The sequence below is a fragment of the Mugil cephalus genome, chromosome 8, assembly GCF_022458985.1.
Source record: "Mugil cephalus isolate CIBA_MC_2020 chromosome 8, CIBA_Mcephalus_1.1, whole genome shotgun sequence".
Classification (NCBI taxonomy): Eukaryota; Metazoa; Chordata; class Actinopteri; order Mugiliformes; family Mugilidae; genus Mugil; species Mugil cephalus.
In genome coordinates, this window is record NC_061777.1 from 15,965,440 (window position 1) to 15,990,748 (window position 25,309).

Below are 25,309 nucleotides of genomic sequence, written 5' to 3' on the forward strand. Positions count from 1 at the left end.
TGAGGCAGGCGGGCAGTTCTCTTGCCTCATGGCAGGGGGCACTCATGATCACGGACAGTCATGTTGTGATTCTACGGCTGCAGAGTAAGTGACAACAAGCTGGGCTTGCTATGATATACAGCTACCAAGTAAGGCAAGACAGCAATTTTTATTTATTTAATTTTTTTATTTTTAAATGAAGTGTGCGTTTTGTGGGCTACAGTTTGTATATGTAAAGAACGCAGATATGAAGCATAACCCGTAAACTGCTGCCAATCAAAAGGCAAATAAGGTACTCTGTAGAGTGCACAGATTTGTAAATCTGATTCTGATGAAGTCAGTGCCTCACCAGCCATGAACCTCACCGCACGCCACTCAGTCGATTGAAAATTAGTGAGTAATATAGACGTATTTATACAGTGACTTATGTGACTGCATACTTGCACATTATCAATCCCCAGTGACACTGCTATTGATTCTGGATTTGATTCACCTTAAATTAAATGCAAGTCATCTCAATTCATTAGTTTCTTTTTCACGGACACTAAAGTAGCTGCCTTTACCCCTTTAGATGCTATCTATATGTTGACAGAAGGTTCTCTGATAATTGCAGGGATATGATTTAACCCTTTATGGGGCAATGAACCACATATGGTAACTTAGGCACACATTTGTGTCTCTGCCTCTTTAGGTTTAGAAGCATGTGGTTTTCATTCAGCCAGTCAGAAGAAACATTCTCAGGTCAAATCAGGGTCCAATAGGTCCACCTCGGATGGTCCACCATGGATGCTGAGTGTAACTGATTTATTAGGTAACCACAAAGAAGTGGCCTAATGTTGTCTGATGTGATAATGTTGGCAAATGCCTGAATCAGCGCTTATATTCTAATAGTCTAAATACATGTTTACATTTGTTTACCACTTAAGGGCGCGGGACCATGTTTTAAATTAATTATCCTTGATTTTATCTATGAAAATTAACAATTTGAAACAAACACTCCAGTGTTGAAACTTGGAGTTTTCAAGTATTTCAGTGTGTGCCCTTCAAAGATTAAGGAGAAATCTTTGTTTGTGTTGCCATCTAGTGGTTCCATTGCCACCGGATTAAAAAATCAGTTGTTCAACGGAAGCCGGTTGTTAATTTACACACTTTATACATCATTGCAACAAAATCCGCCTTGCATCGAGAGAATGAACTGTATCTTGAACAGAAAACAAAACTGTCCATTAATAACTTACCACTAAATAACACCAAAATTAGTCGTATGGCTGCATTAGGCTCAATTAAAACCGAACATATCATTTGATTAAAATTAAACTGATAAACTGGGGTTCTGTGCCTGGGTGATGTATGTAACCCACTAAACGCGGCTTAGAAACAACAAAATTACGTTTTGTCAAACGCTGAACAATTGTCACATTTGATATCCATTGACTCCTAGACCGCCTACTGCGCATGACAACGGGGCGGCAGGTTAAAATGGCGGTAAGCATTCACCGTGCAGCAGTCCTTCACTTCTGTGAGTTTACAGAAAAGTAAACTTGTCTTAACAACAAGTCTTGCCTTGTCAGCAAGATTTTTGGTAGTTGTTTGCAGCCACACGGCCATAACATGACCCTAGACGCTGTCTGTTTGTGTTCAGAACGTGTTGGCGTCGTGTAGATTGTTAGTAAACCGAGGACTCGGTGACACCTGCCTCTCTCAAAACCTGCCTCAGGTATTTATAGTCTGTGCATTGAATGTGCACTTATTTTAAATAGAGTTTGGGGGTCTGTGGTTGTGGATGTGGTCGCGCCATGGAAATAAATCTTCCCGGCCCGAGTTGCCAACCTAGCAGAGAGTCACCTAGCTACCCGTTAGCTTAGCTTGTTAGCTTGTTAGCTTGTTATCGACTATTCGAGGAAGTTCAAGTTGCAAAGACGGCTCGTATATGTTAAATGTTATTTATTTATTTATACATTCATTTTATTCGGGGACTTTATGTTTAGCATTTTGCATTTTTACAAGTATGGTCTATTTACAAGTGCTATGTAAATACATACAGTAAAGCAAATAAGTTGGCGGGTCAGAGTTCACCAAAGTTGAATTTTCAACTAATATACAGTAGTCTTTTGATTTCTATGGGGCAATGACAAGTACAGTAGTACTGCATAAGATTCAAGATTTCTTTATTATCAATTTCCCAATATATCTCGGATTACAGAAAAAAACTGTTTCTCACAAAATGTACAGGATAAAAATCTAAATGAACAAAATGTAACGGAATACAACAAGATGGAAAATAAATATTCTGCGTTGACAGAAAAAAATTAAAGACAGCCTATTTACAACAAAGCAATGTAGGGCTTTTGGTGTATGTGGTATATTTTTTATTTTTTTGTATTGGGAGGGCAGGTGAGGTAGAGTCCCTGTGTGACCGCCTGGTGTATGAAACTGTTCAACAGTCTGGTGAAGGCAGTGTAGAATATATCTGTGAGGGAGGCCAGAGGGGCACCGATGATCTTGCTGGCTGTGTTCAATATGCGTTGCAGTGTCTTTTGCAAACAATTCTAAGCGAAGTGGGAACATCAGTCCAGGGACAGGGACGTGGCGTGTACACACATGCGCTTACACGCATGTGTATAAGCATTTGTATGTACAAAAAAATCTTGTATTTGAATGACCGTCACACACCAATGGACGAAATTCAAAGTGTGGGTGAACGCTGGGACCGTGCACTTTCCTGGAAAAAAGCCGCCGTCATGGTAACGACCAGTGATGATGGTAAGCTGACCACTTTTTCAGTAAGGAGTAGTCTAATGCGTTCTTCTGTTCTTCTGTCCAGAGGGCAAGGAGAGAGATGGGCGTTTTCAATTTACAATTTTCGCAGAAACACTGGAAAGTAAATCACCACTGTAGGAGCCCGCAAACTCTAATGTTTAATGCCACGAAAAAACGTGAAGACTGCCATTTAACAATACCGAACTCGCCATCACAGTGTCGCAGGTGTTTGTGCCCCTTGTTGCTTTAAATGTTTAACCCAGCTTAGGTAATAAGAAGCTAATCTCAAACAGCCGTCAACAGAAAGTGCTATGGAGACGGTTACTGTGGCATTGTTGTGAGGGGACGAGGGGCAAATGAAGTCAGGGCTACAGCACAATCAGAGCAATGTGAGAAATCCAAGGGAGCAACAAATTGAAAAGTAAGCGCGACGAAGGACGAAGAAATGGAAAGTTCTACTTTGAAAGTGGCACAGGTTAGTTATTGGTTGCTGTCTGAAAACTTGAAACCTTCTTTTGTCTGGTGTTGCATGGTGTGCAGAGTTACTAACCAAATACTGGTTGGTTCTACTGCTGTTTGTAACAACACTGCAATGCAATATGAAGATATTGCTAGCTAAACAGAACATAAATGCATCCCCAGAGTGAAGTTTTAATTAGTGAATTTCTTATATTCACATAACAATAATAATAATAACAACAATAATTATACTAATAGCATAACATTCTGGGGTTTACCCCATGTGGAGTAAACATCAGGTGATGTGATGAATTCACAGTAGTGACCAAAATGGATTTTTGCCTCATGAAATAATGAAGAAATCTGGAATCTATGTGGGCAGCACTTGACATCACGAATCTCCCTCCGTACGTGTTGGTCATCTTCTTCTATTGAATGGATTCAGTGTCGTCAGGAAAGTCTTTTGTTATCCTTCCAGTAAATTCTGACAGAACCACGCCACAGAGGAAATAATACAAACTAAATGCTTCTGTTAAATCTGCTGAGTGGTATCAAATGGAGCAAGAAATGGCTTTGAGTGGCGTTGCTAGGGCGACGTTATGGTTGCACGCAGTAAAACTTTGAATTGAGCACAGAATTTGGTCAGCGGGCCGCTGTCTTGTCAGCATGTTTTTTTTTTTTAAAAAATACACACGTGAAGCTGCTAATCTCCAACTCTGCGTTTACTTCAAAATGTTGTGGTAGCCCTGTCCCTGATTAGTGGATATGAATGTAGCAAATCAAGGCAGCGACTTGACTGCCAATCAGCTGCGAGCAGGAAACGTCTGAGCAAGTGTGGCAGAAAAATGAAAGTAATTAAAAGTGAGAAAAGTGAGCAAATCAAATCCTGCTTAGGGCCCTCATTAAGCTAAGGACAGCCCTGCATGCTTTGAAACTCATCTACATAAGAGAGGGATGAAACTGGTTGTTAGGCAGCGCCTGATAACATTTGTCTGTTGTGGACTGCAGAGGACCATCTGTAGTATAACGACAGATGCAGCTTCAAAGACCTCATTACTGCGTGTTTTGTGAGGCCGATTTTAAATTTCTCAAGATATAACTGAAATTGGGCATTTAATGTGACTTTTAAAATGTTGTGTTGTGGCCGTGCATACCAGGTTCAATACGTGTTCTTTTGTAATTGATCTATTAACAGGAAAGACTTAAATCTCATCCCTCAGTAGAAGCTCATTAATCTATGCCGCGTATGTGCTCCTCGTTGGATAGGTTGTATCCCTGCATTGGGAGAAAGGGTTCCTTGGTCAAGTCCAGTCTTTATTAAGATTAATGAACAGCTTGACATTTTTAGTCCTCTGTCTGAATCGATAATTTTAATACTCATGAGGGCCAATGGGGATCTAAGCTTGTGGAACACACACTGTGGCCACGGGGCGCGTGTTAAATGTCCAAGTGGTAATCAATGCAAAGAAATTAGCTATTGATCTGTTATAGTTTTGTAATAGGTTATCTATTGGTTTGCTCTTTCGGAAAATTCCAATATCAGTCGGATGGAATTGTGCTCGTAATATTGCTGTGGGGTGTGTGTTGTGTGTTGTGTGTGTGTGTGTGTGTGTGTGTGTGTGTGTGTGTGTGTGTGTGTGTGTGTGGAAGCTCGGCTTCCTTGTTGGTGCATGTGAATGCCGGGTCACATTCTAATTAGCACAGAGGGCAGACTGTAAATAAACATGTTGAGGAGCATATTGGTGATCTGCAGTTCATTACGAATAAGGAAGAGAGCTTCTGATTATTTCATGTGAGCTTAATGCTGATTAGAAGATCACTGTTTACATACAGCTATAGCATTTCCACTCTTTTTCATCATACAGTATTTTAAGGCTTTCATTGATGGTGATAAATGGCGAATCTCAAATATATTTCATATGTTTATAAACCTGATTACCTTTCCTTGTGTCTTTTTCCCAGGGCACACAGAGTGACTTGGATATGGATCTGCTTTGCTGGGGTAGTGGGGAGCTCGGCCAGACTGGTCATCGCAGATCAGGGGACGTCGGCCCATTGGAGTCCCATCTGAAAGACTTCACGGCGGCCGGGCTGGGCGCGGTGAAGCTGCTGGCATGCGGGTCCAGTCACTCTGTTGTGGTTACAGGTACAGTTCCCGTTTCACTTGTAGTTCTTTTAAGGGCATGTAGAAGAACAAATGTTTAGCATGAGAATTTTGATTCACATCTTAGTTAATTAATATAATTCTAAATTGATTGAATAATGAAATTGACATATGTAAATGGGCCGTTGATTGATTTTAAAGATTTGATTTTGATATTGATAAAATCCTCGCATGGATTGTTTTTTAAATACACATCATTTCCTGCATCCTCTCGTTAGAAAACTTGTTGCAGTCTCACAAGGCTGGTGTGGCGGGTGGTGGTTTGAATCGGAAACAAATTAATAAGGAGACATCAGGAGCAGCACCCAGCCCTATAAATAATAGTGTAATAAATACCAGAAAAACAGAATTTTTCATTCTTCAGAGGACACAATATCACATCTACACATATCAGTGTAATCTAGATACAGTAAAGAAAACAATGCATTTAAATTACATAGTCCTTCATTAAATATTGGGTTCATGAAGGTTATGTTTTTTTTGTTCATCATAACTGAGGGAACTGATGATTCAACTGTTGTTGGAGGTTGTGGTGTGTAGTGATGTTGAATTGTGTTGTATCACCACGGGTTTTCATTATTTTGGTCAGATTGCTTGGCTCACATTTGTGTTTAATTCAGTACAGTTTAACAGCAAGGCAAACTGCTTCCTCCTAAAGTATTAAATGCATATAACTTGCATGGATAACTCTCAAACTTGTTTCTCTGCTTGTCAGACAGTCTCCTTCGTTAGGATTAGTGAGCGAAAGATTCAGACAGAAAGAGGCTGGGGTCAAGCACACTCGTACGTTCAGAGCAAAATTCCAGTTTCCGTTTTTCTGTTTATTAAATCAATAATGACGTCGAATTGTGAGTCCGAACTGAATCTTGAGACCAAGCATTGAATTGTCACATTTTCAAACTATGTTAGTTTGAATTAATGCATCAGAGATGAGCTTGGCTACTAAGCATGATTTGTTTCTAAAATGATGCAGTGAGTAGACTTGAAAGTAATTGGTCTGTCTATTAGTATTTGTACCAGCTACAATAAGCTCCCCGGTCCCTGATATTACTGATGGACATGTTTGTCCAGTGTACTTGAGTAAGATCCAGAGAACGGGTTTGTCTGGTGGCATACTAAAGAAGTATTGCATAAAGATTTCAAATACACTTACTAGGCATGGGGTTAACACAGTGACACAAGTGTCTCCTTTTCCTTGCTCATGAGGTAATACTGGCCTACTTATTTGCCAATTTGATAGAAACCCTGATGACAGGAAGAGAGGAGTCTCCTTTAGTACATTAGCTGGCAGGAGTCATAAATCAGTAGCCTAGATAAGTCTTATAGATCAGCCCAACACAGGGATCCTATACCTCTACCATCATTACAGCGAAAAAGGTGACACTTTTGATTGATTAAAATGGCGCAGGCTAGCTTAGGCTAAATCATGTTAAGTGATGTGACATTGCAGTTTCACATATCATATTTCTGTCAAGACAATGATGGTGGAAGGCATTGTCAAGGCATGATATCTGACAACAGCAGACATCTGGAGGGACCGGGGGAGATTTATGGGAAGGTTTTAGTGGTCTGAGGGAGATGAGAGAGAGTAAAAAGTGGTCCTTTTTTGTGCATTGTCACTTCCAGAGTGACTGTAAATTTTACCCCGGTGCTGTTGGGAATCGCAGACATTTACACATCCTGACAAATTGCCTGCTGTAAAAGTATTTATTGGTCTTGTCTTCCCTTTATTCTTGGCCAACTCACAAACACATGCCCTCCCTCACAGAAATAGAAATATTTATCCGCGGCAAATTTATGTGACACACGTTTATGTGGCGTACCTGAGCTATAGCCCAGGATACGCCGTAACGGTGTCATGTTGCGAGTGCTGGTCTCCTGTTAATGTTTTAATAGAGGAGGTCTTGAGTAGGTCATAATGGTTTTATGTCCGCCACATTGTCTCCAATCCTCGGCCAGTTGGTACGCTCGGCTCTAAGAAGAGCTTATTTATTTATGGAAAATAAGCTGGAAAGACAAATCCATGAGGTGCACAGAGGGGTGAGACGCCCACACGCACGCGCACACACACAAATTGTTAAACCGAATTTAAGCGTTGTTGCCCCAGTGACCATCACTAACCAATGTTCGGTGATTGGCTGTTAACAAGGCTGGCATTAAGACAAACTCACACAGTGTGTGAATAGTTTATTTTTGGCTGACTATATCTTTTGTTTTTTGTTCAGCTTGCAAATGTGGCTGTTTTATAATTATAGAGCATATTTCCACCCGGACTGAAACTATATAAATATACGATACTATCCTATGTAAATATTGTAGTTCATGCATCTTGTCCACAGATATCGGTGGAGACTACTTTTGAGTACACTCGGTCTCATCTGTTGACTTTTTGTCCACGTTCAAACATTGCTTCACATTTTTAGAAAAAGCGTTACACTTGGTGGCCACTGGGTGGCACTGTGAGACTGCCAATAAGAAATAATGGCAGGGGAGAGTAGGTGGGGGTATGTGGGAAAAGGGAGGCTCGCCCTTACCTCACACAGACAGAGCTATAATTTACTAATAGTGTGGGAGCCGCCATTGCTGTTATCTTTTAATAGATTTGTACGGGGGAAAGCAGGTGCCTGTTGTTAATGCGTCCAATTGCCCAAGTTGCCTACAGAATTTAGGGCATCCATCACTGTCGTCGGTGGTGACACCCTGTCGTTCTACTTCACGCGGCGGGCCGGCCGGGCTGGGCTGGTAACAGATGAGGCTTCTCTCTCCTCCAGACGCCCACAGTCACACAGAGACAACCACCATACGTGCCTGCACATGCATACGCACTGAAAAACACTGCTATACCACATTTGTAGAGGGCAAACTAAACTCATATCCATTACTGCAGGAAGTGAATATGTTTATAGGGTATATATGGATATGAGATTTAATCTGAATTAAATTAAATCCAATCATTATTATACACACAAATATATGGTTAAACCATAAACTAATACCTTTTGGAAAATTGTTCATACTGCTTTAAAACTAAACTCATTATTATGAAGGATTTAATCCAACTTAGTTTCACAATAAAATATCCCATTTATTTAAATCAGAGTTTTTATTTTATTTTTTTTTTCATGTTTCTTACATTTCTTGTTCCAAATGACAATCTTATTTTACAGCGTCACTTGTTATCACAGTAACAGTCACTTATTGCCACTGTTTTTGACTTGTACACTAATACACTGATCCTTTGATATTGATTAGTTTCCCTGAACTGCCTCTTCCTGACCCCTTCTATTTACCTTTCATTTAGTTATATAAGTTCAAAAATGCCAAGTGAAGGGCACAGCAGATGGGATGAGCTTTGTAGCATGTAGTATGTATATAAAAGTGGACAATGCATCTCCACTTCATGCAGAGCGTTAAAAGATAACAGTCATAACATATAGGATAAGTCACCATAGAAATGTAAACCAGCCAGAATCAGCAGGTAACTAGCCGGTCACATTCTCACGGTGTTTCAGTAATGTGGCTGCTTGTGAGTTATTATGAACTTAGACTTTGGCTTAGTGGATCATTTTCTGTTGCCTCTTGTCATATTGAGCCATCATGTAGACCTCCTGGCATTAGTTGAGGACATTCATAATTTCCAGATCATAATAATATATATAGGTTTACCAATCAGTGTAGCTATCTAAAATAAAATAAAATATGTATTGATTGACACTTGTTGATAATCATTAAATATTAACGTGCAGTTAGGGCCAGTCAGTGGCTTTCCTTTAAGATATTTTATATTATGTTGCTCTACCTTGTAGAGCAGAAGCAGCAGGACAGGTTGAAGATTGTTCTCCGTGTCCACCCAGGAACACAGCACAGGAAAAATGTGAGGGTTATTTTTGATTTCTGTGTTAATGCGTCCATAGTTATTTCAGCCAGAAGCACAGAGGGATTTAATGTATTACTTCATATGGTTTTCATCTTAAATAAAAATGTATTATAATTTAAATCTGATAAATGTATTAAGCCCTTCCTGTGTTGTAAAATGTTTTGACTGTGACATGTAACTTTAAAGGACTTTTCTGAGTCAGTATCACCAAAGAACTTGCATTAGAAATATTATTCACTGAAAACTACAGAATTAGTGCCCGCATTACCAAACTGTCCTTTGCTCTTTATTATATAGTTCTCTGGGCAATTGCTGACTTTGCTTTGACTGGCATTTTATGTGTGTGCATTTTGAGTTTATATGAAAAATACGTCATAGTTGTATGTTGAAAGCTAAGCCGTGCCAGCTGAAATGAAATTATTAATAAACTGGCTATAACAAATGAACTAACGTAGTGGTTGTACAGTAGGCTGTAAATTTAGCTTAAATTTAACAAAAATTGATTAGGTCAAAAAGCACTGGAAAAAAATTCAAACTACCAGCATCAAATCAGTAAATCTTTATCTGAAATGTATATCAAGATGAAAAATATTTTATGTAAACTTTTATTTGGATCATTTTGCAGTTGCACATTACATATTTAAAGTATATTTAAGGTATTTTAAATTTAACTAAGTACCTCGAAATGGAAAACAAATACGTAGATTGTACTTTTTTTTTTTTTAAATATATTTTTTGTGTAGTTAGCGAAAGATAACGCCATTTAAAAAAAAAAAAACAAAAAAAAAATACTCTACTATAAACTTTGCCCCCCGTTGCTTTGAATTCTTGACCTTGTAGCTGCACCCTTGAGCTTACCCAGGGGCACCACGTTGCTCGCAGGTTTGCCCTCCGCCCTGGAAAACACTCCATGCAGCTGTGTTTCTTTAGACCCAGGCTGAGAGTTGGAGGGTATACAGAGGTGCCTGCTAATACCTTGTTAGGGCTGTTTCAGTTGCTGGGTCTCGGTGAGGTCACTGTCAGTACTGCTTTAGTTCGAGGCCCTTGATCTGCTGCGTGTCGGATGAAGCCAAGGACTCGTGTGCTGGCCGCTTGTGACCCGCGAGTTTCTGCTGGAGGCTTCGCTCCTGTGACTCCCATGGACGTTTCATGTTGGATGTTTAACTTTGGTCAGAATTTTTTTTTTTTTTATTTTGATTTAGGTCTTTGAATGTTATAAGATGTGACAAAGCAAGATATTCTATATATATATTTATGTGTATATAACATTTTTAAAGCTTTTTTTTATATTTTGCAAAAAGTTGTGTCAGGTGATGACAGATATTCAAGATGCTGTCCAAGAAAAGGACATCGGGAGGACTGAGCAGGAGGCTATTCTTTTTTTTTTTTTTACACCCTCTCCTTGTTTTTTCTTCACCTCTTTTTTCCATATGAGTTGTGAACCTCAGTAAGGCCTTGGTGTCAGGTGTTAAACAGCACATGAGGGCTCTGACCCAGCTTCCTAACCCTCTCTTCCTCCCTGACATCTCTTTTAACATAAAACAGAGCACCGACTCACGCCATAATTGTAACCATCACGTTACTTTTGCACATTTTTTTTTCCAGTATGTCCCTCTGTATGCTGCTGATGAGCAATGCGTCATTTTAATGTCTCCTCATAGGTTAACTGAACTCACCGAGTCGATTTCTCAACTTAAACCTGCGTGATGACTTCATGCAAAAAGTGGGCGATAAAGACGACGGCCTTTTCGGAGTGCGTCGTATTATACGACGTGTCGGTAAATGCGAGTATTGACGCAGCTTCTGTTCTTTCAGTCATCATAAAAACCCCGCAAACGTGGAGGTGCACATATTCCGTTTAATGACATCCATTAAAATTGAGTACGGCAGACATTGTTTGCTCTGAATTATTATGTCCCGAAATCCAATAAGTTTTTGAAATAACATACTAATGTAAACCATCATAAATGGACAATTGACCTGCCTTCTACCAGACCTGTATTTGCATTCAGGGCAGTGTTTTCTCTGTAGAATCAAAGGGAAGCAGAAAGTGTGCGATGGATATGGGCAGGGCAGAGCAGGGGAGAAAAAATCCTCAAGGTGCATGCGTGGCCCTCTTTTTCTGCCTTAAGGATTCTTCTGGAAACGTATAATTCACTTGGACTGTCAGGAAACCCTGTTGTTAATATAGAGACCTATTTTCTCATTTTCTCTTTCTTCCCGTTTCTCTTTCCAGCCATCTGTGCCTGTAGGCAAATACACCTTTACCTATGTATTTTATTGTCTTGTTTAATGTTTGTCAAAGCGTGCAATATATTTCTATAATTCCAGGAAAGTATTGGCCATCCCCTCCGTGACAACTCCAATATGTCTGCTTGGGACCGGGCACTGAAGGAAGCTTTGATAATAATTTACCATTTAGCTGTGTTGGTATTTTTCTTTGATTTCCCAGTTGGGAAAGGTGATCGAGGGGAAACGGGGGAAAAAATAACCCCGTCCTTCCTTCTTATCTTCCGTGTCACTTATGTCTTTCCTTTTCAGGTGCTCCCCCTCGTACTAATTTGTTTGACCCGGTTAAGCATTTAGTTTTTAAGCTTTTTAAGCTTAATCGCGCAACAGATTTTGCTGTAATATGTACTTAAGGCTCTCAGCGAACCACGGTGCACTTGAAAAATGTAGTTCGGCCATCCTGCTAGCTCCGCCTCTCTTTTCTCTTCCTCCTTTGCATCACTCAAAAAAAAAAAAAAGACAAACGTGATGCCGAACAAAAGATGGGGGAAAGTCTTGCCAATTAGCGGCTAATGAGACAAGCTTGTGAGGATATCCAAATCCTCAACGTGTTAACGTTTACAACCCCCCCTCCCTCCATCTCTCGACTCCTTCAACCTATACCTCCCCCATCTGCCCTTGCACCCAGCCTTTTTGAAAGGCGGCGAGGGCACCTCTGAGGCCCTCTGTGTGATTATTCACACATGGCTGTGGCCCTGGTGCTTTGAGCGCCGAATAGGAGAGCAAGAAAGAAATGCCTCATGTATGGATAATGTAAAAATGCTCTGCTGACACATGGCCAAGGCTCTCGTCTTAGTTTTTTTTTTTCCTCTTTTTAATTTCACTTGTCCCTTTAACCTTCCCAAAACACACCCACCCACCTACACGCCAACACAACGCTACCTCATCTTCTGTAGATAGATTCATAGATCCAATAAGGCGCTCTGTCCCCCCGCCATCCGGTCTCAATTTTACTTAATATAGCGAAGCCAGGAATTGGAGGGGTGGGTTGTGGTTGGGACGCTGGTAAGGGAAACACATTTGATAAGTGAAAAATAATATGCCAAGAGAAAAACCAGCCATCCCGGTTGCCTTTGACATGCTTTTTAACAGAGATGTCTGTGTTGGAAGTGAAAATAAAATCTGCTTTTGTAATAGAGATCTTTGGACAGCCTTGAATGATTTGCCACTACTCCTTTCCGGACTCATTTTCTCCAGAGTCCGTGTTGGGAGTGTGCTCGGAATCTCAGTGGGAAAAATCAAATGTGAGTTGGCCTGGAAGTGTTGCAGTAAACAGTGAGAAAAGCAAACACTGGCCAGATCAGGGAATATTGTGCAGTGTAGTGTTTGGACTAAAAAACCGAAATGTGTAATGGAACCGCTCATATTTCTCTCTCCAAAGGGACTTCTAATTGATTCTGTGCTTCATTACTGGCTTTCTCAGGGAGAACTGGACATCTCACTTTTGTACATAAACAGAACAACACACATTTAAATGGATGCCACGGTGATTATTGCGATGCAGTTCTCGCAGCATTTGGCAGCACATGATTGCTTTATCGCTTTAGTTTTCCTTAAATTGCATTATTTTTCCATGAAGGTAGCAGGGACTAACATTTTGAGTACAACCTTAACCTTGACTGAAACAATTAAATGAAAAGCAGAGAATTGAAAGAGAGAGAGAGAGAGAGAGAGATTTGGGAACACAAAATAATCCAGGACTCCACTTGATGTGTTATTTGTCAGGGGCAGTACATTTGTGCATGTTAACTAACTGTGCCACTGGACTTGGCCCTGCTCGTAATAGGGTTCCAGCGCAAACATTTTCTCTCAGGGATTTTCTATTATTAATTCTGTCTGAACACATCCATAAATGAATAACGAAATAAATAATGAAAACGTTATTACTTTTGGCAGCTGGGTCATTTCTCGTTTCCTGCTTTTTTTTTTTTTTCTCCTCCGCTTGTTTCCTAATTAACTTTCCAAGGAGTTGTCCTCCTTTTCACAAAACGCATTTCATCAGTGTGGTAGGCGGCTGGAAGTGAGGCGGACGCACTGTTGTGAAAAGACAACAACCAGAACAATGCGCGCGTCCTTCACCGGGTTTTGTCGTCATTGTCAAAAGGAAATGAATGAAATATACTTTGAAGTAAGTTGCGCGCAGCTGGCGCACACGGCTCTGCAGCCGCTTCTGTCACAACAGGTGGATTGAAGTGCGCCGCTGCGATCGTCAAGTATGGAAAAATGTAAACTTCCCCCTTTTGCGCCGCGTATCCCTGCCATTACTGACCAGTTAACCCCGGGTTACATGTTTTGCGGGTCTGCGTCAGTGCTCCTAGCGTTATGTTATTTGGCAAATCAAGGTTCCTCCATCTCTTCCCGGCCCTGCCAGCACTCATCTCTCTCCTTTCAGAGGGCTGCCCTATGCCCCACGCCATGCTGTTAAAGGCTTGTGTGCTGGGACGGAGTCTCGGCGATAAGTAGCCCTCATTTAATATGGATCTTAAAGAGGGCAGTAAAGCTAAAGCCTCAGTAAAAGCCCCCCCACCCCCACCTCCACCCCCATCCCTCCGGCATTGCTATATAGATGACTCTTCTCTCTCTCCTCATTAGAGTCATTGCAACTCTTTCATACTGCTCCTTCCCTTCTCCCTGCGTTTTACTGTTAATTAGTTTGCTTTGTAAGGTTAGACGTGCGGACGGAGCAACTTTGGGAGTGTTTGGCTGCCATCTGCGTGCGCACGGCTCTAACTACGTACAGATGGTGCGTGCTCGCAGACAGGTTGCTTCTTGTGTGGAGAAAAAAAAAAGCGCAAGAGACGGTTTTGGTTATTTTAACAAGATTTATGGCGATTCTCACAGGTAACTGTTAAGCCGTAATGATGATTGTTAGTCAGCTGTCAAAAAGCTTAATTTAAGGCGAGAGGAAGAAAGAGGAGAATGTATATTTCTTTGTTTGCACGTTCTCGGCAGTGGATCGTTTTGAAAAATGTGCGAATTCCTGGAGAATTAGCTTAGTTGGATTTTTAGCGGCGGAACATATTGAACTAATTGCGCCGTGGCCACTTCAGAGGAGGCGCTAAAACATTCGGCCAAGTTAAAACACGATTAGTCACTCAGTGAACCAGGTAAGTAGAGAAAAAGGCACAGAGTGGCGAATAATTGCTTGACAAGGTCACAAAATTAGAAAACATAACCAAAAAAGGAGGTGACAGACTTATTTATGGTTTTCATTCAGTGCACTGGAGTATGATATTCAAACCCAGCTAAGTATGAAACTTTAAATGACACAGTTCTCGTTGCTGTAGAATAATGCAAAACGACTGAAGACAAAAATATGGCATTACTTTTATTTTTTTTTGGCCTGGCTTCAAGGTGCCTCGAGCTGGTGAGAAACCTGCCCTTGTCTGTTGCAGTTCAGTGCCTAATGCTTTCTGCTGGGCATTGTGAATGACCCTCCCACAATTAAAAAAGGGTTAGCAAAATTATGGTTGGCCTATTGCCACATACTTTGTGACTTAGCTGTGGTCACAGATGGATTGTGGGCCCGGAGTACCCAAAACTTCCCTCACCAACTCACTGCAATTGCCCGGTGTAATTAGCAAATTGAAGGAAGGAGGGAGGGAGGGAGGAGGAAGCTTTGCTCTTTGTCGAGGAAGCGGAGCACAGGCATGAGCGGGTTCTTACGCTCAACTCAAATTCGATAGACGCCCTCATTATTGACGGCGTTGCTTTCTTTTTCTTGTACTTTCTACAGTGAAGTTGAAGAAGCGCAAAATCATGCGTTTATCTGCATATTTAATATCTTCACCAAGTGTACTAGATAGAATGTGATCTGTTTTGAGTTTCTTCAGCTTTGTAGAAACAAATGAGTGGTTTTTGGTCAGAAATCCGTAGATCAGTATCTGTGTTTTGGGAGGACATAAAGTGCTTCTCTGCTATTCAAATGGAGATGAGATGAAAGTGAGAAGACTACATGTAACTAGACGCGAGGAAAAAGACGGGCATTTTCACGGCAACGTCACAGTTTTGTCAAACACCATCAAATGAAGGTTTATTAACGATTATAATTTGCTGTGCTCACACCTTTTTTCATGATGAGATGGAGTGTTGACGCTGGGCCGAGAGGTATTGCAGTGCGCTGTCAGCGCTTATGGAGTCGGTTAGAAGAGAATCTGTCATTTCATTAGATTTGTAATAACGTTATTTATTATCATGTATCGACGCATGTTAGTTGGCGAGACGGGTCACAAATAACGTAAAGACGTTTATGCCACTCTGTGCGTTTTGCCCCATCTGCACAATTGTTCAAAATGCTGAAAATTAGAAAGGTGTAACATTTAAGAATGCACGAGGCAATACATTTTAACACTTTGCTCTTGTTTCGTACTCACCTTGGCTGAATTCGTGAACACATCAGTGTTTCATTAGTGTCATAAAACAGCTTACTAATGACTGCAAATCGATACAGCAATTTAAATGTATAAAAGAAAATCTAATTTGCTGCAGCTATATGGCATTTTTCAGTGACAGCCGCCTTGTTTTTCTTTTTTTTTTACAAAAGCTTCAGACCTTGCCGTCTGCGAAGGGGATCCTCCACAAATGACTGAGAAAGCAGGCCAAAAAATTCTAGGGAGAAAAAAAAAAAAAGATTGCTTTGTTCATTTCTTTCCCCTCCTCTTTCTCTCTTTCCCACTCTCCCCAAGGTTCTATTAGGAAATAGATCCCAGGTGTTCGATAAGCCTGTAGTGGACATGACAGCAGTGCAATCAAGTGTATAAATTTAATTGCAGGCTCATTTTGTGCCGTTTATTAGCCGTTTAGGGGCACATCGCTCCACTTGAACCCTGTTATTGCCAGACAGAACAGCTGTTTGGTTCCTTTTGTCTCATTGCATAGTTTTGAAGAAGTGCACACTTAAATGCCAAATGTTGCATATGTGCTGTGTAAAGTGTATATGTGTATTTTATTTTATTGTACAGGCAATTGAAAAAGCAAAAGCTGGAAAACATTATATTTATTTGCATGACTTTGGTTGTCATTAGAGAACTAAAAGGCGTTTAGTTAAATCGTGTAAAAATACATCAAATATTGTTGGAAAAAAATGTAAATTAGAGTAAGTGTATTTAGCTCCTTTAACTTTTACAGAATTTCCTTAGTCTGGCGTCTATCTTTGCAGCTGGACGCTGCCACACACTGAGAGACCTGCATGTATACGAGCTTTGGTCGAAACCTTCTTCTGCTGCGACACCCCATTAATAATAAAAGGAAAAAAAAAAAGAAAAAAGAAACAGCCCACAGAAAGCTGTGTTAATTGTTACCATGCACTCGGCCTCGCCATTCCTATAAATCATTCTGCTAATTGCGACAAATTGTGGGCTGACATTAAGCTATGATTCCGAACTGGCAAATATTCATCAACATTGCAACTAGCCCCATAAAACACAGAGCCGGCCGTTTCCCAGGCTTAACATATATCTACCATCTAACTCCCCCATTATTTATGGATCTTACTTGTCCTGAGCGTTTAAGTGCTGCATTGTGAGTGGATGAGACGCCATCTTGTTTATTTATTGTATCCCTGGATAAAGCACAAGCAGTGGCGGTCGTGTGACCGGCCCCGGACCTTGTTTCGCATGTTACCCTTGAAGCCTTGCATGTTGCACTCGCTGCACTAAAACGATTACTGCGTCGCCTGTCATAGCAAAATCACCTTTAAGCATTTCTGTAAAGGCTGCTCAGATTGTAGAAGAATGCAGCGTTAAAAATGTGAGCTCACCGGTAGACATGTTTGACAGCTTCTTTGGAAATAATTAGCTTGAAATTAACTCCCTGAAATAAAAAAAAAAAATACGTGCATTAACATATACATCTTTCTTCTGACGATAACCATGTTTTCAGTATTATTTACCAAATTCTCATTACCGCGGTGGGTACTTAGAAAACGCTTGATTCGCCGCCAAGCAGTCGTACGTTGGAGCATTTAACCCCCCATGCAATGTTTATTTCATGCAGACGAAAGGCTAGTTAAATCTCTTTCTCTACGGTCTGACAGTCACCATAACTGTCACTGCAGATGATCTATTTCACAGCCCGATGCATTACTACCACTAATGTTTCACGATGCTGCCAATTCACCCTGGTACTGTTCAAAACACCAACTGTATGTGTCAAACCAGTACTTAATGGGCCGTCCCCCAGGTGTGCATCAGCAGCTAAAGATGTTGGGGCTAAAGGTCGGGATCTGATTTGTTATGTGGGAGTTCATGGGGAATTTTGATGCGGACTGATCAATTCCGCCCCCCCCCCCAACATGCACATAAATCAATTCTGCATCTGGAAGGAAGGTGGTATACATGTGTGCGCACGGTGTGCGAGCGCACGCGTGGACAGGAACAAATGGACTCGTGCGGACCGTAGTGCAATTAATCATAAATCTCTTTCGGCATTATGTGTGCATGTTTTTATCGCCTCGTCTTCCCTTATTACCTTTTCCCCTTCGTCCATCCCTCTGCTTTAAATTGCTGAGATCCTAGCTGGTTTGATAGACCACAGTAACCTACACTACCATGGGGATAGGGGGCGATTGGCTGAAGGAAAAAAAAAAAAAACCTCTTCCTTTTGACAATGTTAAGCATTGACGGGCTTATTACTGTGTTCTCTGATTCAGCTGGATGTGTTCAAGGATCTTCTCTCCGGTGAAAAAGGTCAGCTGCTCTTACTTGTGCTCAGCTAGAATACTAATACTGTCCTTATTCAAATGATCTGCTCCAGTGCTTATTAAATTGATGGCCCAGGCGCTCTAATTTAATAGTGTTGCAGTCCAGGAGAGGGACACAGCTGCAGTCACCGGTGAATTAGGTGCTTCTGAGGCAAAGTTCAAGCAGGAGCCTCCTCTGCTTTTGGGATGCATTTTTCCCAGCAAATTAGCAGTCAGTGGCACCGCGCAATTAATTAGTGCAAACCAGGAAAAGCTTGTCATTTAATAAGGTGCTTTTTTCCCACTCGCACCTCTCCCACACACAGAAATATCTCTCCCCGTCTTGGCGTGCTTCATTCCCTCCCTTAATCCCGCCCTCTTTTTTTCTGCACCCTCCTCCTTTCCAGTCCACTTTACATAAACAGAAGAAATTGATCCATTAAGTGGTGTGCTATTAATACCATTTAATGTACGTCTGGTGAAAGGAAAGCAGTGGGCTGGTGTGTCTGTGGCGTCAGAGTTTGAGAGCTCCCTCTGGGTTGGATGGAGAGTGTAAAGACGGGACGTGTGCTTATTGTTTCATCCAGTCGATAACTGTGACCGGTTGATAGTTTAAAAGCGGGCGGATAATCGCACCGCGACACAAAGCATCTTCAGGTGCCCGGCGCGTGTGCGCGTTTGTGGGAGCCTTTTAAGTGCGGCCGTGCATCGTTGACGCTCCATATGAAACGCACAAAGATGTGCTTTTCGCTGGTTAATTGGACTTCACTTTAAGAGGCAATAAATTGTATGGGATGTGATGTGGAATCCAGAGGTTTGCAACCTTAGCCAAACAATTACGCAAACGCCACATCACATTACCCCTTTGTGTGACCTTCGGAGATGCTTTAAATTAATCTCATCTCCTCACTGTACTTCATAAGGAGCAGAACTTAGTAAGTGAAACATGCAACATTACATGCACTTAAAATTACCTACTGATTGCAGGATGTTCAGTAGAAAATGGTAAATCTTGGGGAAAATGAAAATCTGAATATGTTTACATGGTCTATTTAATAAGAAATTAAACTTGTGCTGCTTAGTGAGCGTCCTCACTGCTGTGGTGCAGATGAGTAAATACATCTTCATGACTACAGAAGCGGAGTGGTGCATGACCGTAATTATGGTTATATGTGAATCATGTTATGACCATCCTTGCATGTTTACTCTCAATAGCAGCAGTGCTGTGTTTCTTGGTCTTATTGTTTCCCATCAAAATGAAATCAAGCTGTTGTGAGCTTTAAATAACGGTCTGCATTTTATATTGATTTAACGTCTGTAACTGTAGAATGAAGTGACAAAGCACAATTACAAAAGTGATTGATTAAAAGTGAGATATTCCAGTTACAGTTACGGGGTTGATTTGTGCATGTTTATGGTAGGAGGACACACAGTTACAGTTACAGTAATACACAAAATATGTATGCCCCAAAGATAGTATATTAATGAGCGAAAGTTATTGTTTTTAAAAACAAGACTATAGGAAGAAGCATGTTTGTTTTTGTCAGGTACCGACCAGTGTGTGTGAGTTACTCTGCTGAAACATGACGTGCTGAGCTTTTTTTTAATGATATTCTTCGTCTAGTCTTCTAATAGTATTGATCGAGAACTTGATTCAATTAAATAAACTGGCACCCTGTGCCGCTCCTACTGTTTTCACAAGTTGACTCTCAGAATCTAACTCTTGCTGATGAGAAATGTCTTTTACAGTGCTGTTATATTTAAATTATTATTTTTTCCCCCGGGTAATTAACCATTAGATCACAAATCACCTTAGTTCTTTAACGTTTACCTGAAACTCAGGTGTGAAGACCAGAGTAAAGACCTTGCCAATGTGTGGGAACCAGACAAGCACTTAGAATGTATTTTATAGAGCTAATGTTCACGTACGCCCCCACACAGCCCCACACAGCCCCACACCCCCGGTCAGGCCTCTGTACCATTGTCCTATTTACAGGCTGAAGGCTGAATGCTGAACATGGAGTACAGTACGCCATAAATAAGGATGGTGGGGCTCTATCAGTGCTGACGGAGGTCTCTTTCCCAGTACACACACACACACACACACGCACACGGAGCCTGGCCCCGTGCCTGCTTGTTTCCCCCTTCAACTAATAGACTCTGGTGAAACCAGTCAGCATTGTTGTTCTCAGATTGATGTGACCTTGATGCCGTTTAGTGCGGTGATTTGTTTATTGGCACTTATTTTGATGCATGTGGAAGTGAGCCTTAAAAGCCGAAACGCACACACACACACACACACACGCACGCACACATGCACGCACACAGAGTGAGGAAGATAAAGATGGGAAAAACAGATCTCGAAAGACGGAAGGGGAGAAAAAGAGAGGGAGATCGAGGAGAAGAGATATACTCCTGGGGCAGATTACATAATACATCATTCACAAACCATTGTTGCCAATATGTCTTTTATACTCCTTAAATTGCCGTTGCCATCCCAGGGCCCCCTCTGCGCTTTGACAAATGCATCACAACACACACAAACATATTGTATTCTCTGTCTGTACAGTTTGTGTACAGTTAGTGGAGTCTATCACAGGCCTCCTGGGACGCTACTGTGTGAGGAGAGGAGCTGGTGCCGAGGAGTACTGTACAGTATTGATGGAGCTGTGTTTCTGTTAGGCAGCGAAAACAAAGTCTCCCTGATGCACAGTGGAGTGTAGGGGGATCAATAGACAGGGAGTGCTTCATTTCCTCAGGCTTCTACAGAAGAAACACTCACTGATGTGTCAGGGCTGCTGCAGTTGTTGCTTTGACATAGAGGAGATACAAACCATCAGGCTGCTCTGTTTGAGAAAGAAGGAACATTCTCTGACGCCCAGACGCACACACTTTGTATGTTTGCGCGCACGCACACACACACGCGGATAGTATGATGAGGGGAAAGGGAAATAGAAAGGTCAGTGTTGTGTGTCACATTGCGTTGCATTAGAATAATGAGAAACAGGCATGGACTAAGGTGAAAAGGTTTAACTGACACACAGGATATAACAAGACATAAGCTTGAGTGATGGGGAAGGGATTGGCCACAACACAGGATGTAACTAGACATGTGACCGTGTGCTGGGGAAGAGTTTGGCTGGCGCACGGGATGACACAGGGCCAGAGCCTGGGGCAGCCAGGGAGAGAGGAGAGCCCAGCTGTCACCTCAGTCAGCCCCTTCTCTGGGGGCGACTGTCAATCAGCAGCCTCTCATATCGCTCCGTCATTGAAGCTAATTGCTATTGTCACCCCCTGAGACCCACAGGATGCTAATGCTAGCGCAATTGCCCTTTTGGGGAGAGAATACTGCCTCCAAACATGAGATAAAAAATGCAGGAGATCCAGAGGAGCGAATCAAAGGTAGTTCTGATAGAGCATTAATAAGACATTAGAAAAATTAAAGGCAGGATCACAAAAAAGTGACCTCAAACGGCGTACACCGAGGCCCACAGAGTCAGCGCTGGACTTTAAGGCAGTGTGACTGAGTGGAATCACTCACCAACGCATAAATATGCATGCGGTTACACAGTCTCTCCTGCATACTCATACATGCACATACAAACAAGCCTGCACGCACACAGCAATAGACCTAATGAAAATAAGATGGATGCTCACTGGGAGACGGGTTGCCGCGTTATTAATTGCTGTCCGTCCCCTCCTACTGATAATGATGGGCTGTATCCTGGAGAATTTGCAGGGAATAGATGTTATTTGGAAGGATTATTTATTGTCCTTCTCATTGGACGGGTGGTGTGTTTAGAATAGTGAGGGTTTAAATAATGGCCCGTGCGAGATAAGTCCTCATGTTAATTCCTCCTGCGCCTCTTCCTTCTCTGGCACCTTCTTAACCACGCCACTCCTAGTATACAGATTTATCCCTGCAGACTGTCAGACGTCAGGTGGGATATTTACTTTCACTCAGATTCACTTAAATAAGAGTTAATTTCTTAATTTAATCAAAAGACCCCCAAAATAAAAAGAAGAAAAGTTCTCGAATATATGTAATTTTCTACCGGTGATATTATTAATATTGTAATCCATCACGAGTCACTGCTGTTGCACAGAGCGTCATTGCCCTTTCACAAGTGGACACGCAAATTTAGAGCAATTATTACGATAAAGATTACTGCTCCATCCGCATGTAGCGCGGGTTTGACTGAAACAAAAGGTCCGTGTCACAGAGAAGACGGAGGAAGGGGGGGGGGAATAAAACGACGCCCACGTGCACGCAAAGGGAAGCGAAAGTCCGCTCTCTTCTCTCCTCTCCTTCCTGCCTCTCATTCCCTTCATTTGCGGGAGTACAGAGGGACGGCATTATCATAAGATAACGCTGCCCCCCCCCCCCCCTCCTCCTCCCTCCTCCTCCTCCTCCAACACACCCTCACCTCCAATCCCATCACACTCTCGCAACCTATAAATCAGGATGCTGGTGTCATGGCGGCTGGAGGCGTGGTAGCTGTGGTGACATGGAGGATCCTGGGGTGGGTGTGAAATCACTTGACCCCCAGCATTAACCTCTCTGGAGTGAATGGCCGCTGCTCGCCTCAGCAGGCTGGGAACAAAAGAGGCCTGGTATTGATTAAACTCCACTGCGCACACTTGATATTAAACACTGGCTTAGACGCCTGTGTTCCCTAAACCCCCTCTTGCTCAACGCGGCCACTGCTTTACCTCACATGTACATGCATAAAAAATAAATAAATCAGAAGTTTAAAATGCGTCGTGATGCTCAGAATATCCGCACGCAAAGCTGCGCAGCGGGTAAAAACAAGGCTGATGACGGCTTCAGGTTTTAGATGCCAAAGGTCACGCGAAACGATAGAGAAAGCAGGGGAAGGTGTGGGTCCCCGGGGTGATCAGTGTTTTGTCATCTGGAGCGGTGTTTACTTTTTCTCAGCACAGGTTCTCCTCCCTTCATCTCCTCCCCATCTTGTGGATCGATACTCTGCATCCACAAAGGTCTGGGAGACGGCATGCGAGCATGTGAGTCAGTCAACACTTACTGAGCTAAAGGCAATGGAGTTTGAAATCTCCCAGGCTGCAGTCGGTGTTCTATCACCTTTTCTCCCACTTTCCAGACTCTGTGTATTCGCTGGATGTGGAGTGCATATGGTGTGGGTGTTAGGCAGATTCCTGTGTACATGATTTAGGTTACTGCACAAAAAGCTACTTATATATATATGTATGTATATATATATATATATATATATATATACACACACACACAAAAAAATCCAGTTTATCATTTGTTGAAGCAGTTACATTTAAATAACATGTTTTAAAGATATGTACATTTTAATAATGGCTGGATTTTTTTTCTAACAAAGAGCAGATGTGGCATTTACTGTACGTAATTAAAATAAATGCATATATTTGAAGCTCTTTAAACGAGCACATGGTTCACAGACAGAGCAGTTCTGCTTGGATAACCTTTCAGAGAGAGCTCTTCATTTGCTCTCGTGTTCTTTAATCAGCCGAAATACCTTTCGTTCAAGTGGCCATTTAATCAAATAAATTTATAGACTAAAACACCAGAGCCTACTGTGCTGTGCGTGTCCTGTAACCTGCCAGAAAAGTAACATGGGAAGTAAAAATAAATTGGCCGTTGTCGTGTTTATCATCTTTCAACTTCGCCTGCTGAGGACTCACGGGGCTGAAAAGACGAAGTGTAGTTTCTGCCACACACTCTCCCTCCAAATCTTAATAATTTAACAATATTTTATTCCCTGTTTCATTTTCACCTGCTAATCAGATATACGCGCGTGAGCCTCAGATCTATCGCAAACCACCAAAGCCACCAAAACGTTTCGCCCATAATGGTGGGCCGGACGTGAACAATAAAACGCATTCAGCTCCTCAGACAAGCTTCGCTGGCCTTACAGGCGTACTCTCTCTAAGGCTGCCCTTTGATTATAAATGGTCCATCACAAGGCTGTTAGTTCGTTTAGAGGCAATGGTAACTCCGCTGCACACACCTTAACCTCAGAGGCAGGACAGGGTCGCTTTTCACGGGGAACGCCAGCATCTGTTCCAGGAAGTGCCCGTCTCGTTCGGGCCTAATTGTCGTTCCTCTATGAGAAGGCTGGTAAGTGAGAGCAGGAGGGGGGCTGTCACGTTCCCGTCACATCCCAATGGTCCGGTAAATAGAGCGTGTGAGAGTACCCCCCAGTTACTGACGGACGAATAGCCTCCCATCCCTCCCCTCCCCTCCTCCGTCCTCCCTTTCTCTGCCTACCCCCCCACCCCCCACCCTCCCCCTCCTCCCTCTCTCCTACAATTCCACTCTAGCTTTCTCTCGCCTTATTTATCTCTACTCTGTCATGTTCTTCACACGAGTAGAAAATAATTAATTACTGCACCCAGTGATGATTTATGATATTACTGACATAATTAATGATACACATCAATTTTCCTGTTTAATTGAAGGGGGCTGCAGAGTGGTGCCTTAGTGCCTATCCTGGCACCAAGAAAGGCCACTGCCCCAAGAATGTGAAAACATCCCTCCGCGCTCGTTCGCCCCACCCTCAAGTTACTCCTCTTCCTCTTTCCCAATCTCCTCTCACTCATGCTCAAGTGCTTCGCCGGCGTCGAGGTTTCATCCACCGGCGCCGCGTTAGCAGAACGTCCTCATCCCGGTCCGTGCGCTCTAAATAAACCCTGAGAGCTGGACAGTTGTTTTCACATGTAGGTACGCATACATACATATCTTTGTCATGTTATATACGTGCGCGCGCGCGTGTGTGTGTGTGCACGGACTCCATAATGGCCACTATGAGTGTGTGTAGGTATACAGTGATATATGATTCATGAAGATGCGTGTGAGGCATATGTAATTCCATCTCTACCCTCAGGACCAGAGACAACAAGGTAGTGCATGAATATTTGATTTGCAGGGAGAAGGTATAGGATCTATGCACTGCATTTTAAACAGACAGCCCAGAATATTCCTCTCGGAAATCTCGACACTCAGGTTTTACCGTCATGCAAATATGTTTTTTAATTGTCTATCCCCCTGCACTGTGACTATTTTAGAAAACAAATGCATATTAAATTATTTTTT

The 25,309-nt window shown here is 42.1% G+C and overlaps 1 protein-coding gene across 4 annotated transcripts in view; it reads left to right on the forward strand.

Moving 5' to 3' along the window:
- Positions 1 to 1,428: 1,428 nt before the first annotated feature.
- Positions 1,429 to 25,309, forward strand: part of LOC125012571 (probable E3 ubiquitin-protein ligase HERC2) — a 283,713-nt gene continuing 259,832 nt past the window's right edge. The window contains exons 1-2 of one of the 4 annotated variants that reach the window (XM_047592571.1): positions 1,429 to 1,464; positions 5,161 to 5,344. In XM_047592571.1, coding sequence (XP_047448527.1) covers positions 1,435 to 1,464; positions 5,161 to 5,344 — 214 coding nt within the window. In that variant the 5' untranslated portion in view covers positions 1,429 to 1,434. The other 3 variants (XM_047592573.1, XM_047592572.1, XM_047592570.1) reach the window with 3 other exon arrangements.